Source organism: Diceros bicornis, chromosome 19 (assembly GCF_020826845.1).
Source record: "Diceros bicornis minor isolate mBicDic1 chromosome 19, mDicBic1.mat.cur, whole genome shotgun sequence".
NCBI lineage: Eukaryota > Metazoa > Chordata > Mammalia > Perissodactyla > Rhinocerotidae > Diceros > Diceros bicornis.
The window spans coordinates 25,098,414-25,123,613 of NC_080758.1; the positions used below are offsets into that span (position 1 = coordinate 25,098,414).

At 36.6% G+C, this 25,200-nt stretch overlaps 1 protein-coding gene across 6 annotated transcripts in view; it reads right to left on the reverse strand.

Moving 5' to 3' along the window:
* The window catches only part of ITCH (itchy E3 ubiquitin protein ligase), a 127,172-nt gene that overhangs the window by 34,220 nt on the left and 67,752 nt on the right, over window positions 1–25,200 (reverse strand). For all 6 annotated transcript variants that reach the window (XR_009222915.1, XM_058562874.1, XM_058562870.1 and 3 more), the window contains 7 exons: window positions 21,154–21,199; window positions 14,181–14,338; window positions 12,742–12,931; window positions 11,397–11,492; window positions 9,932–10,106; window positions 5,813–5,882; window positions 523–607 (listed from right to left, as the gene is read on the reverse strand). Coding sequence is in view for 5 of the 6 variants with exons in the window: in XM_058562874.1 (XP_058418857.1) it covers window positions 523–607; window positions 5,813–5,882; window positions 9,932–10,106; window positions 11,397–11,492; window positions 12,742–12,931; window positions 14,181–14,338; window positions 21,154–21,199 (820 nt within the window). In the remaining variant the exon portion in view is untranslated. The remainder of the gene's footprint in view (window positions 1–522; window positions 608–5,812; window positions 5,883–9,931; window positions 10,107–11,396; window positions 11,493–12,741; window positions 12,932–14,180; window positions 14,339–21,153; window positions 21,200–25,200) is intronic.

Sequence of the window (25,200 nt, forward strand, 5' to 3'; positions counted from 1 at the left end):
CAACAGACGTTAGCTCCAGGCCAATCTTCCTCACCAAAAGAAAAAAAAAAAAAGTCTGTGATTTCTACTGGTGGCAAAGTTCCAGGCATTGCTAATTCTACTGTGATTGTAGCCTACAATGATAATGGAAGGAAACACTCAATTTCAGGTAGAGGTTAGTGAAACTGAATATGTACTTTTTCCTCCTAAGTCACATACTCCTTGAATTCTATCCAGTGATCCCAGGTTGCAAAACCCTGCTTTAGAATTACTAATCTGGTCTTACTAATAATAAATAGGTATTTTTGAATATGTAAGTGGATTCGCATATACCAATGAGGTTTTTTCCCCTATACTCTCAAGAAACCCATATCCATTATATGAAAGTAATAGTAACAATTTTTTCTCTTTCTAATATATGTGGGTGATTAATGTTTAAGGCCTTTGGGGAAGAACACGTAACTGATTTTTTTCATAACTGAGTCAGAAACAGGGTATAATCTTTAAGAGGTTATCTATACACTAGTAACTGAAAGTTCTTACCCTTGACTTCTGGGGTCTTCCCATTGTGTAATACGAGTGTTGTGGTTGACAAAATATACTCTACCATTGCTGTCCGTTCTCTTCTCTTAAAAAAAAAAATTCAAAGCATTAGAATTGGCATAGTCTTCCTCAAACTAAAATAATATGATGAACTGAATTTGCCCATTTCTCACTGCACTGCAGATTTTTTAGTTTTTAAATCACAAATTTAAAAGTTTTAATTTATTCTTTCATTATTAAATTCACATATTTACTAAGGTTACAAAAACATCATTACAACCTAGAAGCTAAATAGACTTAATTCACAATGTCCTGCCCACAGGACCTTTCTGCTCAATCCAGATAAAAGCAGCAAGAATAATTAACTGTTTTAATTTTTCATACATGACTTCATTTTATCCTTAAGAGTCCCATGGGTAGGTGGTTTTAGTTTATCTTCAAGATAAGGAAACTCAGACAGGTTAAGTGATCTGCCCAAAATCTCAGAAAAAAGTAGCACTGACAGGATGGAAACTCAAGTCTCCATTCAGGGATTTTTTTCATACTATACTATCTCATTTCTAAAAATATAATGGGATATAACTTAATTATTTCTTTGTTGTACGTTAGGCATTATTCTACTAGGGAAGACACTGTTTCAGAATATATCCTGTTCCTTAATATAATATACTCAGTTCCCGAATCCTAAATAACTATAGTAACTTTCTACACAAGGGGCTGGGCAGCAGGGCTCAGTTCTTTAATTTACTGCGTCTGAAGCTGCTGCTTGTTTCCTCACCTGCCTCTTGCCTTAGGATTCTCCTTGTTTTCTTGTTTCCATTCTACAAAATGTCCCCTGCTTCCCTGAACTTTCTCATTAAGGTTTAGAAGACATGTGGATATTATCTTCTCTCTTAATAAACAAATAGTTTAGAAATTTTTATATTAAGTTCTGTTGTTTTGAACTATTGACTTCTCTGCTCTATTACTAATTCTTCAAAAGATAAGTCTCTTCCTGTACCCGAATTTAATTTGGCCAAGATGTCTCAAAATGAATAATTGGAAATATTAAAGAATATAGAATGGATTCCAACTTTTTTAAAAGCATAAGTTTCTAAAAATGAGCAATTTTCAAAGAAAATTTTAAGACTAATTCCATATTGATAAAGTCAATTTTTATTTCCTATGGTTTGAAAAGTTGGTATCTATTTTTCAAATAACATTTATTTAGATCCTCTGGATCTTTCTTTAAGCAAGATATTGCAGGATGAGTCTTAGGCCAAATTATACAGCCTTGTCAAGTTAGTATTTGGTAACTTTTAACTATATCTCCAGCACGGATTCCATGATTTCAAGTAGCAGTGATATGAGCGGTTAGAAGGGATATACTGGTGAGTATCATGAACCCACTCCTGACATCTCAGCTACTTTCTACATCAGCTGAGACTAAAAGGGGAAATAGAACTCCATGTGTGCATAATATACAGAAAAATGGGACTCTGCATCTTTGACATACTCTGAATATTAACACTGGCTTCGCTGGTCATGGCATCTTGAGTGTGGAAACATGTAACCAACTTCAAGGCTGTTTCTGAGACAATAAGAAGCACCAAGGGTGCCACAGCTGGGTACATGAGAACAAAGTAAGTTAATGTTCTTAGCAGTCACATTAAATTTAAATTTTTAAATATATTTGCAGAATCTATAAATTTCTTCTATCCAAATTATTTTTTAAAACTAACTTCTATAGGGGCCAGCCCGGTGGCAGAGCAGTTAAGTTCATGTGCACTGCTTTGGCAGCCCAGGGTTTCGCAGGTTTGGATCCCGGGTGCAGAGACCTACACAACGTTTATCAAGCCACGCTGTGGCAGGCATCCCACATAAAATAGAGGAAGATGGGCACGGATGTTAGTCCAGAGCCAATCTTCCTCAGCAAAAAGAGGAGGATTGGCAACAGATATTAGCTCAGGGCTAATCTTCCTCACACAAAAGATAAATAAATAAAAGGGGCCTGGTGGCGTAGTGGTTAAGTTTGTGTGCTCCGCTTTGGCGGCCCTGGCTTCTCAGGTTCGAATCCTGGGCGCAGACCTACACACCACTCATCAAGCCATGCTGTGGCGGCATCCCATATACAAAAACAGGAAGATGGGCACAGATGTTTGCTCAGGGCTAATCTTCCTCAGCAAAAAGAGGAAGATTGGCAACAGGTGTTAGTTAACAGCCGATCTTCCTCACCAAAAAAATTAAATAAATAAAAAATAAATTTTTAACTATATTTGCAGAATCTATAAATTTCTTATATCCAAATAATTTTTTAAAAGTAACTTCTATAGGGGCCGGCCTGGTGGTGTAGTGGTTAAGTTCACACGCTCTGCCTCGGTGCCTCAGGGTTCATGGGTTCGGATCCCAGGCATGGACCTACACCACTATCAAGCCATGCTGTGGTAGCAACCCATATACAAAATAGAGGAAGACTGCTACAGATGTTAGCTCAGGGCCAGTCTTCCTCAAGCAAAAAGAGCAGGACTGGCAACAGATGATAGCTCAGGGCCAATCTTCCTCACCAAAAAAAAAAAAGAAAGAAAAGTAACTTCTACAATCTAAAAATAATACCCTGAGTACATAGCTGAGCATATACTCATCTTTTATCTACCATGTAAGTTCAGATTTCAGAGCCAGAGATTTTCTCTTTAAAATCTAACATGAGGCAAGATAAAGTTAATAGAAAACTTATTTTCTATGCATGTTCTAAGTATATTCTGCTGAGGCTGTCAAAAACAAAATTTCAAAGGTGGATGCACTTGTAAACTGAAAACTCATCTGCTTAATGAGAGGAAGTACTGTGACTGTAGAGCTGATTTCTTACTTTGTTGGAAAAATCACATGATAAACAATACTGAAATTACTGAACATCAAACCTGAAAGCACATCAGAGCACTTCCTGACTTGATGAATAAAACAGTAAAAAACAGAAGCTTCTTGCTGTTCTCTGTATTCTTTCACAGCAACTCTGAAAATGAGTAAATATCTATATTTGATGAGTAAAACCAGCTATACAAAGCCCTTTTAGACTATACTGTCAAACCAAAAGCATTCTTTGTTCTCTAGCCTCTATAGTTTGCATGTGTTAAGAATCCTTCACTGTCAGCTTGTAAGGTGGTAATGTCTAGCCCTATTAGCTAAAAGTCTGAAAGGGTGAGGAAGTTGGATTTAAATATATATGGTGTCACAAAAATAATGCTGTCATTTTCAGAATCTAAACACAGGCTATAAACTGGGATTTTATTTCCTGCGTCATTCGTGAGGGTATGTCAGGTGGGTCTCATCTATTACGGTACCAGTGTTGTCACTGGTTCCACAAATAAGGCATATGCCCCAAAGGCAAAGAGTCATACAGTAGTGTTCAGTTTGAGTAATAGGATGATCATGAACGCATTTAGGAAGGGAGGCACACTTCAACTTCAGGAGTGTGAAACCTAAAAATAAGCAGAATGTAAAATAAGCAAGGCAAGATTCTGATAACCTGAATAAGCTGGGATTGGGACTTCAGAGGCAGTATTTTAGGGAGGTGTTGCAAGCCAAAGTAAAAATGAGGAAGATCCTGATGATAAGGATAATGATAAATATAGAAGGCAAGGACCAGCTTGCAGGAAAAGCTTTTCGAATAAAGGCAACATACACTGCAATAAAGAAATAAAGCTGGGAAAACCACCCATGTCTGTGAATGCAATCTGACAGGTCTAGTTCAACATGCCTCTTAAGGGCAACATCCCCTCCTCCAAAGTACTTCATACCAACCATGCATTATCCACCCAGGCTCTGATAGAGCCTAAAGACTCCTTACCAGACTGCTAGGCTTTGGTGAAGGCAGAAACTCACAACTTTCATATGCCCTCCTTTGGTTACAGGCTAGTAACAATAATAGTTATAAATATGACCTATTACATTTTTTACCTCTTTGACTCACAGGAGTGTTAAGGATAAACAATGTTAAGAGCAATGAGGTTTCTCAAAGGTAGGCTTACACAGCTAGTATCATTTATTGCCCAGATTCATGTGATCTTGATACATCAATTTGTTTCTCAACTCCTTAATAAAGTAATGCTAGAGCCTGGGGATCGATGCTTCCCAACAAGACTATCTAGAAATATCATTTTCGAATTTACCCCAATACGAAATATCTGCAGCTCCTGAAGATAAAACTTCAACTGGTTCTATAACTGGCTTTACTTTGCTGTTTTCCACTTTCAATATTCTCTTTGGCTTCCATACAAAACTATTTCTACATTGCCATGTTTATTCTGGAAACTTGCTACAGTGCTATGACTTATATAACGCTATAAAACAGAATTCGGAAAGGGTAGGCCTATCAATAACTAAGGTACCAAATGTACTCAATAACAGAGCATGCTCTTGTGCTCCGTGGTGTGGGGCACAAAGTCACCACCCTAACATGTTCCCCTTCCACTGTTCTTTCAGATAACATTAACCCAACCAAACTCTGAACTGTGTTTTGGAAGCACCAATGTGATCAAAATTTTTTTTTAAGTTTTTAATTTTAAAATAATTATTACTCACAGGATGTTGCAAAAATCGTTCAAATAACCTCACGTACCCTTCAACCAGTTTCCCCAATGATGACATCTTACATAGCTCTACTATAGTATCAAAATAAGGAGAGTGACACTGGTACATTACTCTTAACTATAGACTTTATTCAATTTTCACCAATTTTTAAAGCTGAATTCATTTATGTGAATGTATAGTTCTACGCACTTTTATCCCATGTACAGATTTGTGTAATCACCACCATGGTCAAGATATAGAATGGTCTCACCACCACATAAGAACAACTTCTGTTACCTCTTGTATTTGCGCCCGTCTACCACTGGCTCTGTCTCCTGGCAACTATTAATCTGTTTTCCATCTCTATAGTTTTGTCATTTCAAGAATGTTATATAAATTGAATCATACAGTATATAATCTTTCGAGATTGACTTTTTCATTAAGCATAATGCCCCTTGAGGTCCATTCAGATTGTTGTGTGTATCAATAAATCATTTCTTTTTATTGCTGAGTAATATTTTTAAACTTTAGAAAAGTAAAATAATTCTGAATCCCCATAAAAATTTACTATGATAAAAGAGTCAACTTATAACTTTTGGGAAATTTAATGCCTATTTGGTAGTCTGAATGAAACCAACACACCCAAAAAGCTTCCAGATATTCACTCAAGCTAGGGCAGAGTATCATCCATAAATATCTGATTTTTAAAATGACCAAATTCAGTGAAAAAATTCACGTGACTTACCCCAACCAGGTGGCAGTGGACCAAGGGGATCAAATTCTTTATTTTGTGATGTAGCAAACAAATCTTGATTCTAAAAAGAACAACAACAATAAAATGGTGAAATAATGAACAACTTAAACAGATAACTTGAGAGCAAGCTTTGAGTTCTGATATGCCTTCCCTGGCCATGTGCAATATAACACACTCTTACAGAGTCCACATCTTAGAGAAGTGTCACGCAGTCATGAATAAATGCCACTATACTCTGGTGGAGAAAAAAAAATCTCTGCAAACATTATTTAACATTTGTAACTATCTGAAATCCAAACATTACAAATACATAACCCCCAAATGACCATTTTTTCTTCTTTAGCTACAAATCAGTAAATTAGAGAAATATATAAACCCCCAAAAGTCATTTATAAATAATAGAACTCAGAGTCATCAGATGGCTGAGAAAAATCTTGTATTTCTGACTCAAAAAGAGAGGATCACATACAGAACATAGTATATACAAAGAATTATGGGAAGAGAGTTGGGGGAGCAGGAAGAACAGGTTGGCAAATGAGTAAAAGGAAAGAATTCCAGTCGGAAGGAGTTGATAAGCCTAGAACTGTACAGAAGACTTCTTAAATTTGTTTGCAATTATCACATTGGTGGAGAGAGAGGTTTGGCTAGATAAAATGAAAGCAGGAGTCAACCATTGGAAAAAGAGAAGCAAAAGTCATATTGACTCTGTGTAGGGTTAATGAGTAGGTTTTGGTTTAAATGTATAATAAAGTGGGGACAATTTGTGGTTTCTCAGTAAGATTTAGTTAAGCCCTTTCTTATTTATTTATTTATGTATTTATGTATTTATTTATTTATTTATTTTCCCCCCAAAGCCCCAGTAGATAGTTGTATGTCATAGTTGTACATCCTTCTAGTTGCTGTATGTGGGACGCGGCCTCAGCATGGCCAGACAAGCGGTGCGTCTGTGCGCACCCGGGATCCGAACCTGGGCTGCCAGCAGCAGAGCGCGTGCACTTAACTGCTAAGCCACGGGGCCGGCCCAAGCCCTTTCTTCTTTAGTAAGATAAGGCAAATAAATAATAGACACTAACTGCTTTTTTTAAAAAAAATTATTAGTGAAAAAAAAAAACTAAAATAGGACTGTGCACCCCATATACCCAGCACAAAAATTCAACAATTATCAAGACTTTGCCACATTTATCTTTTTTTCCGTATTCTTTGCTGAAGAAAAATCAGTCATCATTTCACCCCTATGTACTTTAGCATGCGTTTCCAAAATTTGTGGACATTTTCTTATATAACCACATATCATTATCACACCTAGCAAAGAATCTATATTAATTTTATCATCTAATGCCCAATCTCTAATTAAATGCCTCTGATTGCTTATTTGTTCAAATCAGAATCCAAACAAAGTCCTCACATTACATTTGGTTGAGTCTCAAGTCTCAATCTATAGCAGCTCCTCCCACCATCTCTTTTTGTTTTTTTTTCCATGTCACTGACTTATTACAGAAATTGGGATAACCGACTGAAAGTTGGAAAGCATCAGAGATATTCCATTCCTAATTTAACAGCTCTTGGAAGACAGACGTGTCAAGAACTGGCCTTGCTTCTCCTGACAGACACAATTACGAAAAGGAGTAAGAGTAGAGAGGCCAGGGAGAAACACTATAAAAGGCTGAACCCTGTTTATAGAACAGCTCTGAAAAGTTTGGCATATGACAAACTGTTCTGGCAGTTTTCTAAGACCCAAGCCTATCCCACTGGCTCTTCCTGGACAGATAAGCTGGGAATATGCACAATGAAGCCATGGGCCAGAAAGAGCCATTATACCGTGTTCCATCATCAGCCATATCCATTCTGAGGTTAAAAATGCTGGGTGTATGAGAGTCTACCACCCTGTAACCAGGATCAGAACAAAGGCCACTTCATATACTCAATAAACAGACTTTCTCAGCAACACTCCACCACTTTTTAAGTAGCTGGCATTAAGAATGTTCAATTCAGGGGCCAGCCCGTGGCTTAGCGGTTAAGTGCGCGTGCTCCGCTGCTGGCGGCCCGGGTTCGGATGCCGGGCGCGCACGGACGCACCGCTTGTTCAGCCATGCTGAGGCTGTGTCCCACATACAGCAACTAGAAGGACGTGCAGCTATGACATATAACTATCTACTGGGGCTCTGGGGGAAAAAAAATAATAAATTAATTAATTAATTAAAAAAAAAAAAGAATGTTCAATTTATTCAATTCAGTTCATATCGTTGGCTATGTTTAAAAGTAACTAAAATAGGCTAAGTTCTTTATGATCTAGAACCATTCTATAACAAGAGCAAAGAGTAAGAACTGCATAAAATTTGTCAGATTATTTCGGATGGGGAAAAAAAAAAAAGAACATGGACGATGAGGCAAAAGCTGCAAAGACTCTGAGTATCAAATTGGTCAAGTTTACAATGAAGCAATACACATTGTATATGCTCCAGAAATTTGCTAAATCTGTCGTTAAAAAGATTATGTACTGTAAAAGTAAGATAAAGGGCACATTTACATTTGTGGATATGAGGGAGAGAAAAGATGAAAAATAACATATCTATATACCTAGTATGTGCCAAACATATCAGGAACTTTATTTTACAGAACTCTCAAAAAAACCTTCTGAGGTAATTACGTATAGATAAAGTAAATGAGTCTTGATGAGGTTAAGTAACTTATTCAAAGCCATATAGAGAAAGTAACTGTGGAATCAGGATTCGAACCCTGCTGTGTCTGACTCCAAAGCCCATGCTCTCTCCACTGGACACCCATGTGGAAACTAGCTTTAAAGAAGGCAGGCAAGCTAGGCATTCAAACCTAGAAGAAATTTGGCCAGGCATACCAAAAGTGATTATAATTTAGAAAGAAAGGAAGATGTAAAACAGTATAGGGGAAAAAAAAAAAAAAAAAGAAAAGGGTAAGGTAGACGAGAGACAAAAATTAACTTCACCTCTGAAACCACTGGGAAGGGGAATATAGTGACATATGTCTACAGAAGGTTGCAGCAAAAATTGTTACATGAAAGAAGTTACCTTAGTCATAACCAGGTAGTGACGGGAAGGCTGCTGATAAAGGTGAATTCGTCTACAGTAGTGAGTAAGAACTATTATGGTGATGAGATCCAAGAAATAGACAGGAATATGGAGAAAAAGCAAAAAGGTAATGCCTAGTGAGGACAGGAATTTACTCTGATGCATTCTAACAGGGATGATACCGATGGTGGTGGAGGGGAAGCAGTGGCAATAAAGAGGGTCAGCTTCTCTTGAACTCTTGGAGAGTTGGCTTTCTTCTGTTTAAGTTCTATATATTACTCAAACAAATCCCTCTTGTTTGGCACATAGAATCAAATTTCCCCAAGGACTATGTTCTTTTCCTCAGAGAAAAGATCTGTGATACTTTATGATTTGAAAGACTGTAAAATTCCTAGCACCAAAAATTGCATAACAAAACATTAATACGTTTTGGTGTGCTTATCACTGTTGCTGCACTAGTACTCTAAATGAAAATATGTAAAATTTAAGCCATTTCCAGAAAGGAAATTTTTTATACAAAAGATAATATAGTTTTGAAGTCAGAATAATATATTTAGCATAATCCTATAAGAAATCAAATTTCTTTAGTCTCCCAGAGCACCAAATAATGTATTAGGTAAACTTTACCTTTATATGTTACAAAGTGATTCAATTCTATCATCAATTCTATACAACCACTTAAGAGTCAGGTGCTCTTAGACCCAAAGTTTCAAATGTTCTGCTAAGTTAGGCAGTATTAAATTTAGAACTGTTTTAATTCTTTTCAAACTGTTTGGGTTTATTTTTACTATTCTTTTGTCCATGGATTGTATGCTGTCTTAACTTTTTTTGTTCCCCCCCGACATTAATAAAATCAAAGGAGGTTGAATTTCAGGAAATTTCAAAGAAGAAAGAATAGATTACATACAAAGAATACTCGGGTCAAGTCTAAAAATAACATCTATCAACACCACAACTAGGTTGCCGTCCTACTTGTACCTTCTTTTTAGTGCTTTACATTTCATATATAGGAAAAGGTTAAAAACCAAATGCTCTTATTAAGTTTATAATGCAACAGGCTGCTCACCCCAAAAATGAATCTCTGGTTAAACTGCTGCATTGCTCCTTGAAGCTGACTACGTTGGAGCTGCCACTGTTCATAGTTCCGGACGGATTCCAATGTTGGCCTCTGCCACGTTGTTGTTCTCGTGAAATGGTCAACATAATAAATACGTCCCATGTTGTCAACCCGCCGTTCCCAGCTAAATCAGGACAAAAACAACCTAATTCAATAAATACTTGTGAAACAGATAAGAATTAAACAAGATTTCATGTTGGCTCTGGTGCAGGTTTGGTTAAGATTTTACCTTGAGAAACTACTTTTGATCTACCTGAAGTCTTTTATTTTATATATTTTAAATGGTCTATAAGTGAACTTAAGAGAAATATTTCTACAAATTCTTTCTTAAAAGTTCTTAAGATATATCAGTCAGGTTTTAAAACAAGGTATATTCAGTCATTAAGAAAAAAGTTTTCATTTTCTTTCCCATGTTCTTTTGACTGTTGTAATCCTTCTAGGGACACAACTGTATATAGCTTTTCGCAAATATCAAAAAGCACTTTTTCACAAGAATACAACTATCTTATTTATCATTTCAAATGGATGCATAATATTAAGTAAACACTGACACAATAACTTGGTGATTTCTACCTGGTTGATTGTTTAGGGTTCTTTCCAATATTCTGATATTATAAACAGTAAAATAATAAACACCTTTAATCTATCAAAACTTTTTTCCTTACTTTGCATTATTTCTTTAGGATAAATTTCCTGGAGAGGATTACTAAGAGTATGTGTATTGATGGTTACATATACTTCCTGTAAGAGTTGTAACTAATTTACACTACCACCAGCAATGTTATGTCAAGTTCCTCCATAATCTCACCAATACTGGATACTATCTGCTAATTTAACAGGTAAAACAGTATCTTTTAGGTGTGCATTTAAGATTACTAGCAAAATTAAATATTTCCCCATGTTTGTTACTGACTTCCCTTGAATAAAAATATTTTTCTTCCAATTATTTTCTATAATGTAAATGTTAAATGCGTAACACCATGTACTAATATATCCTTTATTTCCCCAACTATTTTGCAATGAATTCACTATTATATATTAAGGTTTTTAATATAATAGGGACTTTATCCTCATAGATATGATATGGGCTATAATTCTTATTCAGTTAAATAATTACTCTTGAATAAACCAATCCTAAAACCCTGTGGTTTGAGCCAGGTAAAAGTTCAAAAAGGAAAACTTGAAAGTAGCAAGACCTAGGGAATCTTTAGGTCAGAAATGAGTGAAAATAAAAATCATTCATCATGCTCAATCAAGTCTCTGACTCTTTCCAGTCTGCACCTACTACAAAATAGAGTGGATAGAAAAAAGACTGTTGGAGAGAGGAAAAGTAGCAATGTAGGAAAGATTTTGTACAGATATAATCTATAGTTCTGAATAAATACTTCTTTTCTTCTTTAATTCAGACACTTACCCAGGAGGTAGAGGTTCTGGTCTATCCCACGTTGTTCTTTTTTCAATATGATCTACATAGTAAACTCGCCCATGCTGATCCACTCTCTGCTCCCAACTTAAACACAAAATTAAAAAGGCTAGTATGGTACTTGTATGAACAGCCTGGCCTTTTAATCCTGTCTTAGTCTTTTTCTCTTATATGACCATATTACAGAACTGAGGCAAATAAGCATATCAGTATATAAAGAAGATACCAAAAGAATTTAGGAATAAAGTCAAGAAATGTTATCCTGAGGGTGACACATAGTAGATGAGATTTCTTCTGCAGAAGTATCTGATTAGGAAATGCCTTGTATTTCTAAAGAGGCTTGAGGTCGGATGCACTCAGGAGACCAAGTCTGTCTCAATTAGATCAGGGTATACGCAGGACTTGAGTGAAAAAGAAAGATGTAATTAATGTTATAAAATCTGAAGAAAGACTGAGCTGCTAACTGAAGGGCAAAGGATTGTTTGGGTTCTAGAAAAACTAAAATCAAAGAATAAGACTTTATCAGATGTGTCTCTGCACGGTCCAACAGACAAAGTCAATCTCACTATTCTAGTCTGCTAGATAGGTTTATCCCCAAAGTGAAGAAGATAGGAATAAACCATCATAGCTTAGAAGTACCAATTACTTCTAAGAGTATCCAGTTTCTCTTTGCTAATCTCCTGCACAAACAACTTTCAATTCTGGCTTCTTATGTAGGCTTTCCAAAAGGAAAATGGCCTAACTACCCACACAAGTAATATAATCTGTTTAGCAATTAAAATTCTCATCATGAGAGTTTATTATCAGCCAGTCAATTAACTTTGATTAGCATTCTGGGCTCTGGATTAATCTGAATATCACAATGTATATACATATATAAATTACTGGAGTATTATTAATTTTAAAATAATCAGTAGAGATTAAAATGGGATTATGAGTACTACTTTTCTGAGTTTCCTAAATTATTATTATTTTGCTTTAAATGACTTTATGATGGAAAAATTTTTTTTATTTTAAAAAGTGATTCTTTTTCCCTTCAAAGAAAAAGCAACCTGAATTAGGTGACTATTTTATTCCTTAGACTTTGCTAACTTTCTATGGTTCAGAGTCCTTCAATAAAGAAATATATTCTTCCACTTTGCCCTGGAAACGAGGGGAGAAATTTCAAATGTGGTGAGCTTTTTTTGTTCAGTTTGACTCTAGACTCCCTCCCAAAATCAGTTACAATTGCTTGGAGACAGTCTTTTAAAGAATGGAGTTCAGTATTATTTTTCTTATTAATAAGTATATGCAGAAGCCTAAAGAAAATAAATGTTAACCAAAAACAGTTACTCACCCAGGTGGTAGGGGAGCTTGAGGTATAGGATTTAATGGCCTAGGGCCTGAGCCTCCAGATATAGTAAGAGGAATTATTAATCCAGACGTTGCTCCTTCAGGCGTATTTGAATTTGTATTTGTTGGCGGCAGAGAGCCTGTACTAGATCCATCACTTTCAGAAGTGGCAGATGGTGAACCATTGACAGATGCTATAAAAGATTTGGGGAAAATAGGAAAATCTTTTATTTTCATAAATCTAAATTCAGGATAGAATATTAACTTTAAAAAATAAAAAGAGAGATACAAAATTTAAGATGTGGATATGCAGATGAAAATGACAAATCAAATAAATAATGGGAACTAGTCAATGGTCCCACTTAACAGGCTTGTTCACAACTTTTTAAGTTCCGATTACCCCATGTTTCATTATTAATTATGAAGCACATCACATTCTGATTTCCTGATGCCACAAGAAATGAAAACTTTTAGAATAGGAAAGTTGGTATCCCTTGGTATTATAAGTTCACTTAGTAATTTTCTAGATCCTTAAGACTGTCTTTCCCATGAAATCCTGCAGATCAGAGACCAATTTTTGATGTTAATTATAAATATGGAAGATCTGACTGATAAGCAATAATATTCTTACAAATAGTTATTAAGTACATATTATGTCTTCAAGAAATACTTGTTGACAAAATAATTCCTGGAGGAAGTCTCCAATATTATGGCAAAGTAGTATACAATATTAAAGACTGGAAATATGTTGTTAACACAATTATCTACAGAAAACGAGATGTATAATTAAACACAAAGTCATTTAATAAAATGATTTGTAGACAACCAATTTACTTTTCTAATAATATTTGGTTTAATTATTTTACACTCCCTGCCACACACTGGCACAGGAAAATAATAAAAGATTAAAGTTTCATTTTGAGTAATCAGGAAAAATGAACATTCTGCCTGTAGATGTTCACATTTTTACTACATGAAATATATTCATTTGTTGTATAATTTTTGCTTTAAAATCTGAATATCATTTAGCATTGCTGCGTTATTTTCCATTTACGAATTGTCTTTTTAAAGAATATAATGAAAATAAACAACCAGATTCTTGACTCTATGACATGCTTATGTCCACACAGTTACAAAGCCTGCCAGAAAGTTGCAATCTTATCTGCACCGCCTATACTTTATATAATGCACATGTGACTTTCATTCTCAATAGAGCACTTGCCTTAATAACTTCACCTCTGGAGGAAAAACTTAGGGAAAAGCCACATCTTCGTTATCTATAGAAAGATCATTCTTGGCCAAAATCTGAAATGTAATAATACACCTAGAAAACCGACCTAACAGGTTCTCTTGACACTATCTGAAGGCCAATTCCCAAACAGAACATTATCTATAATCACAATACTGAGAGCTACACCCCTAGCATATGGCTGGAATACATACCTGGTCTACGTGGGGTAGGTGGAGGTGGTCGTGAAGGTCTTGGAGGCCTAGAAGGTTTAAAACCGCCATTTGAGAGTGATGGAGAATTATTCTCATTGACCCTCCTATTTTCAACAGACCCTACGTCCTCAGGGTCCTCTGATCCATTTGTGCTTGCTCTGGGTAAGGGAGGAAAGGGAAGGGAAAAAGAATGTTCCTTGAATTTCACAAAAAAACAGTAGGGAGACCAAAACTTAAAGTTTTAGGAGCTTGAGAAAAGCTTTCTAATTTCATTTAACACCTTTCTTGTATCTTTCATCATCTTCCTTCTTCTAGATCTTTCCTCTTAGTTCACAAATATAATTGAACCCCTCAACCTAAAACACTTCCTCAATCCTAACAGTTCCTCAAGCTGTTCTCTCATTCTCCTTTCCTTCATTATAAGTTTTTGTATTTATGCAATTAATGTAGTTAGTGTATTTTAATTTTTAAAAGGTTTTCAAAGTGAAAAGTAACTTCTAATTATAAAATAAAAATTACCCTCAATCCTACATTCTGGAGATTATTACCATTAAGATATAGAAGTATGTCTTGCCAGTCTTTCTTCATTGGCTATGACTGTGATCATACAATGTATATATGATTACACGATGTTTCAGATCCTGGTGAGTTTTTGTTTCTGTGTTTTGTTATTCATTATATACTGGGCTTTTCCCCCAAATTATTCAAAAACATTTCTAATGACTGTAGAATACCCTATCATATGGACATACCATAATTTAATCATTTTCTTTTTGTTGGTTGATTGGGTTTTTTTCCGGCACTTTCTATTTCCTTCAAACAGATAGCCAGAATAGAATAGCTGGGACAAAGTATGCAAATATTTTGAAGACAGAAATATTGATTGCTAAATTTTTTAAAAAATATTTTAAGGGTAATAATTGATCTTTTCTCTCATCAGCTGGATATGAAAATGCCCATTTCACTGTCAAGTATTTAAATATTTTTAAATCTTTGCCAATTTGGTAAATAAAAAGGTTAATGTTCAACAAGATTTCATTTATAGGCCATCTGAGTTTCTTCTTCCATGAACTGTATATGTATTTTATACATTTTTCTATTATAAGAGAGTATTTTCCTTATTATTTGTAAGAGCTTTTTATAATCTGAGGATACTAATTTATCATTTTTCATATTGGTTAAATATCTGTCATTTGCTTTTATTTCTATATTTTTAAACATACAAGAGTTTTATATTTCTGTATAATTAAATTTATTCACAAATAAGTTAATTATTCATATTTTCTTCTAAAGCTTTCATAGTTTCATTTTTTTTGCAATCAATTTTAAAATCAACCTGGAATCTACTCTGATTTTGGGATGAGCTGAAGCTCTAACCTGATTTTTCATTGTCCACACAGCCAGTCTTGCCTGGCTTGATTAGTCTAAGACCTCACCCTTTTCTGCAGTATTTGACAGCGTTAAAAACCCCATCTTTTAAAACCATTTTTCTCTTAACTTCTGTGACACTGCTTTTCTAATCTTGTACTTCCACTTCTAACCATCCTTTCTTTGGTTTGTCCTCTTCCTCTCATTTACTAAATTGTAGGTCCCTGTGGTTCTGTTCTTGTCTTCCTTTTCCTTCTCCATAGATTATCCCCTAGGGTCTCAAATTCCATGATTTCAAAGATTATCTCTAGGGCCGGGCCCGTGGCTTAGTGCGCGTGCTCCGCTACTGGCGGCCCGGGTTCGGACCCCAGGCGCGCACCGACGCACCGCTTCTCCGGCCATGCTGAGGCCGTGTCCCACATACAGCAACTAGAAGGATGTGCAACTGTGACATGCAGCTATCTGCTGGGGCTTTGGGGAAAGAAAAAAAGAAGGAGAAGGATTGACAATAGATGTTATTTCAGAGCCAGTCCTCCTCAGCAAAAAGAGGAGGATTAGCATGGATGTTAGCTCAGGGCTGATCTTTCTCACACAAAAAAAAAAACAAACAAAGATCATCTCTAAAACCACTCTCAAATCAGAATCTCTAATCTTTGTCTCATTCCCATCCTCTGGTACCAAATTATCACCTAAATGCAGGAGACCTAGAATAACTCTCCAATCCTAAGGCTACTCTTCCTCCTATGTTCTGGTTCTGTAGGGGACACTGCTATCCTCCCAGACAATCTGACTTTTCTTCTCTCCTGTGCCTCTTGACACTCAATACCCAAGTCCCATTAATTTCACTTCCATATTCTCTCTACTCTTCTTCCACCACTGCTCCAGTTCCAACCCTCATTATCTCTCAGTGGATTACTATAACAACTTCCCACATAGCTCTGCCCACCTTCACTCACCACCATATAATCCAAACTACACACAGCTGTCAAACAAGATAGTTTCTCCTATGGAGTTTTGATCATACCAATGGCCTGTTCAAATATTTTTAGGGACATTCCCCTCCACAGAAAAAGATACTATAAGCCTGTACTTGCAAACCAAAATCTCCATCTGGCCTTGACAACTGTAATACTAAAAATAACTAACTTTTATTGAGGGCTAAGCACACACTTACATGAAAAAAAAAATCCACTTTAGGCAGCAGTAAAGCATAATTATGAGCTCAGGCTCTGAAGGTAAGGCTGCCCCAGGTTCAACTGTGCCACTTACCCTATTAACTCAGCCAAATTTCTCTGTCTTTCTGAGCCTCAGTGTTCTCATCGCTTGTAAAAATGATACCTACCTCCCTCAAAGAAACGTTTAAGGAGTAACTGAAATAACAGGAAACAGTCTCATCATATTGCCTGACATATAATAAGAGGCAATAAATATTAATTGATTCTACTCTCAAATTCACCTCCTGCCATTTCCCCCTTTCAATTACTCTATCTTCAGCCAAACACTGTGACTGAAGATTTCCAATAAAACACTGTGTTCTTTCCCACCTCCATGACAATCTTTCTTCCTTTCCCCTAGAACTCCTTCCTCTTTGCAATTTCTCCAACACATGCATATCCAAATTATAACCATGCTTCGTGGTCTTAGGTCAAACTCTATTTCTCCATGAAGTTTTTACACATTTTATACACTGATTTACATTTTAAAAATAATGTTATATCTTCTAATAATAAAAAAAAATAAAAACAGTTCAAAAAGAAACAAGATTCAAACCAGCTCTGAAATAAAAGAGTATGAGATTAAGATGGAGTGACATTTCTGGAAAATTCTGCAAGCCTGGATTTTCAAGAAATAGCCTTTGTTACGTAACTGAACAACCCATAATAGCTTGCTGTAATCTAAGAAATACCTATCTCTCTAGCCATAGTGGTTCTCAAAGTGTAGGGCCTGGTCTAGCAGCATCAGCATCACCTGGAAACTTGTGAGAAATTCAAATCTTGGGCCCCACCCTAGACCTAATGAATTGGGAATTGGACATGAGACTCAGCAATGCATGGCTGAAAAAGTCCTCCCGGTGATTCTAACATACTCTGAACTTTCAGAAACACGGCCATAGTACTAAAATAACACTGGTGGTTTATTTCTATTTTATTTTATTTTAATTAATTAATTAAGATTTTATTTATTTATTTATTTTCCCCCCAAAGCGCCCCAGTAGATAGTTGTATGTCATAGCTGCACATCCTTCTAGTTGCTGTATGTGGGATGCGGCCTCAGCATGGCCGGAGAAGTGGTGCATCGGTGCGCGCCCGGGATCCGAACCCGGGCCGCCAGCAGCGGAGCGCATGCACTTAACCGCTAAGCCATGGGGCCGGCCCATGGTGGTTTATTTTAGTTCCTTTAATAAGTAGGTGTCAAGTTAAAACCTGAAATGGATTTTGAAAAGCAATATGGAAACCTATACACTATACAGAATTGTCAATGTGAACTCACTACCACCATTATCTTTGAAAAGCAATTAGCTACTAATTATGTGCTACTATTAATTATCTTTGAAAAGCAACTAGCTACTAATTATGTGCTAACAAAGGCTTTGTTCCACAATCTTGCAAACCTCTGCTTATCTCACCATACATATACATCTGACCTACACATAAACTCAGATGTTTATGGACAGGAAAAAGAACCTTGAGAATCAAGATGCTAATACAATAAGGTCATAAGAAATATACAAATCAAAGAGTAACAGTCAAAAAGTCACATCTAACAACAAAATCTTGAACATCAGGCACCAATCATCTTGGTACTTCATAAAAATGACCAAGACAACACTGAGAAACATAAAACATCCAGACATGCTACGGGGGAAAGGAGATGAGCAAGCTACATTTACAATAAACATGGCACTTGAATTAGGACAAAAAGGTAATACAACCTAAAGGTGTTTAGTAAACTTCTTAAATGGTAACTGGCAGGGAGCTGAAGCCCTTGTTCACTAGATATATGTTGACCTGCTTTTTAGTCTTATAGTTATGAAGTCTGCAAATAAAAGCAAAGGGGAAAAGCCAGTCATGGCCATGACTGTTGTGTAGTAACATTTAAACAGCATTTGACAGGGGCTGGCCTGGTGGCATAGCAGTTAAGTTCTCCCATTCCGCTTTGGTGGCCCGGGGTTCGCTGGTTCGAATTCAAGTCACCGCTCATCAAGCCACCCTGAGGCAGCATCCCACATAGAACAGCTACAATTCTACATCTATGATACGCAACTATGTACTGGGGCTTTGGGGAGGAAAAAAAAAAAGAAAAAGAGGAAGATTGGCAACAGATGTTAGTGCAGGGCCAATCTTCCTAAAAATAAACAAATAAAATAAACAGCGTTTGACAGTTTGCAAAATGCATTTCAAACCCATCATCTCAGAGGTATGCTCTCTGGAATAAAAGCTAATGCAAATGAATTCACGCTTAACACAAAAGACATGCTCAAAGATTAGCCCGGCAGCCTCAGAAACTTAGAAGACACTGTTCCTCAGATTATTTATGACAAAGATTCATTTGGGAAGATGTAAACCATTGATTAAATAAATGGCATGAAGCTAGGGCTCTAGCAATGCCTTTATAAGAAATTTACAGTTGTCTAGAGTGGTTTCATAAAAGTATTGTAAGAAAGAGATTTGCAAAAGAGAAAACAATAACAGAGTAGCATAACAGAACCTTTCAATGGGTGTATAAAATTCTATCACATTCTCACTTATTAATGCAAAAAACATGGGTTTATTATGCAAAAGAGGAGTTAACTGACCAAAGCAAACTGAAATATTAAAACCTTTTTATGGAGGAAATTTCAGGAATTAAAAAAACCTACTAACATAAAACTAAAACAGAGGCACAAGAGGCATAAGTTGTCTTCGATTCTACAGAGATATTTATGGAATTTTAAAAACCTTTTCTATTGCTTTTTGTTTTTTGGTGAGGAAGACTGGCCCTGAGCTAACATCTGTTGCCAATCTTTCTCTTTTTGCTTGAGAAAGATTAGCCTTGAGCTAACATCTGTGCCAATCTTCCTCTCTATTTTGTATGTGGGACACTGCCACAGCAGGGCTTTAATGAGTGGTGTGTAGGTCCACACCTGGGATCTGAACCCACGAACCCCAGGTCATGGAAGCAGAGTGTGTGAACTTAACCACTACGCTACCGGCTGGCCCCTCTATTGCTTTTTAATCACAGTGAGAAATAAAAGTAGATATTTTTCTCTGGGCAAGAAGTTACTACTCTTTAATATTCTACCTCTTGTGAGAGTACTATAACAGATGACTATCACAGGAGTGACTCTGTACAGGTAGATTTCTATTAGGTAAAATACAAGTTTTATATTTATTTTTTGTGAGGAAGATTAGCCCTGAGCTAACATCTGTTGCCAATCATCCTCCTCTTTTTCTGAGGAAGACTGGCCCTGGGCTAACATCCGTGCCCATCTCCCTCTACTTTGTGTGGGATGCCACCACAGCACGGCTTGACAAGCAGCGCAGTGGTGCACGCCCGGGATCCGAACCTGCGAACCCTGGGCCGCCAAAGAGGAACGCGTGCACTTAACTGCTATGCCACCGGGCCAGCCCCTTAATACAAGTTTTATAAACTTTGATTTTCCTAAAGATCTTGATGAGTTGTCTTTTTTTAACTTTTTATTATTAAATTTTCCATACATCACAAAAGTAGACAGACTAGTACAACAAACTCCTATGTACCTATCAACTCAGCTTCAACAACTATCAACATTTTATTCTACTTGCTCTACCTATCCTCCCCTGCAGCATCTGACACTAAAATATCCCATCTTTCTGGATATTTTCCCTTATGTTCTGTGACACAGCTTCTCTGGTTCTTCTTCTCTCCTGTGACTACTCCTTCTGTGGTTCATCTTCTTCCTACCCACTGCTCACTCAATTGGGGAAAAACAAAGAATCCAGTGGGATTTTTAAATTCTCTGTTTAAGACAAGTCACTTACTGCTTTAAGACTAGGGTCATCTCCTTTCCTAATTTTATCTCCTATTACCAGTTTCCAGGATAACCAATAAACACTCAAAGTTTGTTAAGTCAGTTAACACAACCCACAGCATTCAACACTTTTCAGGCCCTAGACCTGAAGACTGATAGTGCTGAATTAAAGTGCTGAATCTAAGCTAAGAGCAAACAGCTCCTACAAATCTCTAACCCTTCTCTGAAGGCCCAGAAGATACTACAGCTAGTGGGGACCTTCACATATACTCAAAGCTTATATCCCAACTTTCCTAGAAAAGAAATCCAACAGCCCAGTGATGGCCCTAGGATTCTGAACTCGACCTTTGGAAAAGTGTCAATATATTCACTTTCTACAAGCTCAAGAAGTATTAGCAATTTGGGTATCCCTGGCCTACTGCAGAGAACTGTAGTCAGATAAAGTGGGTCTTGAATCTTTCATAAATATTTCCTTTCTTACCCTGAGCCCTGAATTTTTTGACCCTCATATATTCTTATATCAATCTGAACTTGAAGTTTTGACTAAAATGAATCTTTATTCATTCACCCTCGTCTCTTTCTGCATTCTGTGGTAAGCAATAAGCGAACTCTTACCTTGTTTCATCCTTGGGTCTGGAGCCATCATCATTCTGTGAAGCACCTTTAACATTAATAAAATTTAGACAGAAAATGAGTTTCAAAAGTGGTTTTCACTTTTTTCCTAAACATGTTATATAACGAAAGCCTTTTATTAAATCTTCTAGTAAAGAACATACTAGAACTTAAATTCCAACATGACATTTAAAAGGAAAATGTGATAAAGGTCATATGATTGAAATAAGAAAAGTTTTACCAAAATTCTGTGCAAAGGCTTATCATCATGTGTAGGAGATGTTAATTAGTCAAGGTATAAATTCATGTGCTACTTGTGCCTTTTTTTGAAATGTATGTTTGCTTGATTCTAACTCAAATCTATTATTTTAGCCATCTTTTGTATTCCAAATACCTCACAAAAAAAGTGCTGATCACTAGCAGGATGATGAATAAAACAGATTCTGAAAACAGAAAATCCAATAACAAAAATAAAGTAACAATAACATGTTTACTATGCAATGGCCCGGAAAACAGCTTCAAGAATAGGAAAGGCACAAATGGGTCTCCAAGTGGACAAAATGAATGCTACAACATTCACTCTTCAAATTTCATTCATGAGAAATATCCCTAGGATTCAGTAAGGGCCTATGCACTATAAAAGCGTTAGAGGGAGGCTGCTAGAGGCAGGCACAGTGATTGCAGCAAAAACAGTAGACAGAGAAGGAAAAACTATAAAATGCAGAAACAAGAACTCAAATTTAATAGTCTAGGTCCATTTAAAGAACAATAGTTCCCGAATACAGTCATAGTTTCAAGCAGTGAAATCATCACTATATTACTCCAAAGCATAATTAATGGGTTAATTCATTAAAAAAATGCTGACAGCCAGCCCTGATGGCCTAGCGGTTCAAGTTCGGCATGCTCCACTTCGGTGGCCCAGGTTCGGTTCCGGGGTGTGGAACCACACCATTCGTCTGTCAGTAGCCATGCTGTGGTGGCAGCTCACACAGAAGAACTAGAAGGACTTATAACTGGAATATACAACTATGTACTAGGGCTTTAGAGAGAGAGAAAAAAAAAAGGAAGATTGGCAACAGATGCTAGCTCAGGATGAATCTTTCCTAGCAAACAAAAAAACAAGATGCTGAGTCACCACTATATCATACTCTGCAAGGTTGGCAAGTATTTCATCTAGTCTAGAAATATTACATTAAAAAAATGGTACAGGTGAATAGATAAAATGTGGTATATCTATACAATGGAAAACTATTCAGTAATAAAAGGAACAAACTATTGAAACATGCTATGTCATGGATGAACTTGAAAAAAATTATGCTAACTGAAAGAAGCCTGACACAAAAGACCACATATTATACGATTCCATTTATATGCAATGTCCAGAAAAGATAAATTTTGAGAGACAGAAAATAGGTTAGTAGTTGCCTGGGGCTGGAGGTAGGAAAAGGATTTTCTGTAAATGGGCAAGAGGAATCTTACTGGGGGGATGAAAATATTCTAAACCCAATTTACAGTAATGGTTGGATCACTCAGTTAAATTACTAAAAATCATTAAATCGCATACTTGAAGTAAGCCAATTTTATGAAATATAAAGTACACCTCAATAAAGCTATTAAAACGGTTTTAAAGAACATGGTAAAATGAAATACATTTTTAGTTAAAAGGGCACATTTCAGTTTTACAAGAATTATTTTTATATGGGATATATTCCCCTAAAATAGCTGATAAATGAGACAAATGAAATTGATACTGGCCCTGGTATCAGTTCCCCTACATTAAACCCAGCATATATGGGGTTAAAAGCAAAAGCACCCATCCCCTTTCCCTGCTTACTCTTCAGCTTCCTTGCTACAGAATCCACCATCCACTACTGAGGCAGACAACCAAGGACACCCACCTGTGGATTCCCTTATCTCACCATCCCTCTCCCTGCAAGCAGCCTCACAAAGCCAAACGCAGGCTGGTGGGAAAGTGCCAACCAGCAAGGCCACAGGCTTCCCCTCCCTACAAGCAGCTGCATTCCTCACAACCTTTAAACCCCTTGCCTCTCATCTTTCGGTGAGATGAGATGAATTTGAGGACTGACTCTCAGCTCCTGGCTGACGTCACCCGAAATAAACCCTTGCCTTGCGGTAAGCCTGGAGTTCCAGTTTTATTTGGCCCCTCTTACGTGGTAGGTAAAGAACCTATGTTTGTATCCAGTAACAAAATCAGAAAACAAAACGAAAATATACAGCGTAAGTTACTTAAATCAGTCAGTTATTATCCTACTCTTCTCAAAAATTAAGAGAACCATTTGGAATAATCCATTTAAATCTACCAATAACTGCTACTTCTAAAGTTTCTCATTTACTACAGTGAAGCATAGTATTTAATCACATGGACTCTGAGGCTAGACTTTCTGAGTCTGTATTCCAGCTTTATCATGTACTAACTTTGTGACCTTAGAAAAGTACACTTTCCTGTGCCTTTTACTGCATGTATAAAATGGGGACAATAGTGATACCTACTTAACAGAACAGTTGTGAGAATTAAACATATAAACATTTAGAACAGAGCCCAGCACATATAAGCACTCCATAAATATTAGCTATTATTGTAGAATCCCAATAACATTCCTCACGGAAATAGAAAAAAGAATACTAAAATTTACATGGGGCAACAAAAGACCCCAAATAGCTAAAGCAATCCTAAGAAAAAAGAACAAAGCAGGAGGCATCACAATCTCTGACTTCAAAACATACTACAAAGCAATAGTAATCAAAAGAGCATGGTACTGGTACAAAAACAGACACACAGATCAATGGAACAGAATTGAAAGCCCAGAGATAAAACCACACATATATGGACAGCTAATTTTCGACAAAGGAGCTAAGAACATACAATGGAAAAAGGAATGTCTCTTCAATAAATGGTGGTGGGAAAACTGGACAGCCACATGCAAAAGAATGAAAGTGGACCATCTGCTATTGCCATTCACAAAAATTAACTCAAAATGGATCAAAGACTTGAAGGTGAGATGTGAAACTATAAAACTCATAGAAGAAAATATAGGCAACACAACTATTTGACATTGGTCATAAAGGAATCTTTTCGGATGACATGGCTACCCAGACTAGGGAAACTAAAGAAAAAATAAACAAGTGGGACTTTATCAGATTAAAGAGCTTCTATAAGACAAATGAAACCAGAATCAAGATGAACAGACAACCCATCAGCTGGGAGAGAATATTTGCAAAACATATATCTGACAAGAGGTTGATCTCCATAATATATAAAGAACTCACACAACTGAACAACAAAAAAAACAAACAACCCGATCAAAAAATGGGCAGAGGAAATGAACAGACACTTCTCCAAAGATATACAGATGGCCAATAGGCACATGAAAAGATGTTCAACATCATTAATCATCAGGGAAATGCAAATCAAAACAACACTAAGATATCACCTCACGCCTGTTAGAAGGGCTATAATCACCAAGACAAAAAACAACACATGTTGGAGAGGATGTGGAGAAACAGGAACCCTCACACACAGCTGGTGGGAATGCAAACTGGTGCAGCCTCTATGGAAAATGGTATGGAGATTCCTCAAAGAATTAAAAATAGAGATGCCCTATGATCCAGCCATCCCACTACTGGGAATCTATCCAATGAACCTGAAATCAACAATCCAAAGAGGCTTATGCACCCCTATGTTCATTGCAGCATTATTCACCACAGCCAAGAAGTGGAAGCAACCTAAGTGTCCCTCGACTGACGACTGGATCAAGAAAATATGGTATATATATACAATGGAATACTACTCAGCCATAAAGAAAGACAAAATCGTCCCATTTGCAACAACATGGACGGGCCTGGAGGGTATTATGTTAAGTGAAGTAAGCCAGAAGGAGAAAGACAAACACCGTATGATCTCACTCATATGTGGAATATAAACCAACACATGGACAGAGAAAACTGTATTGTGGTTACCAGGGGCAATGGGGGTGGGAGGTGGGCACAAGGGGTGAAGGGAGTCATATATATGGTGATGGACAAACAAAA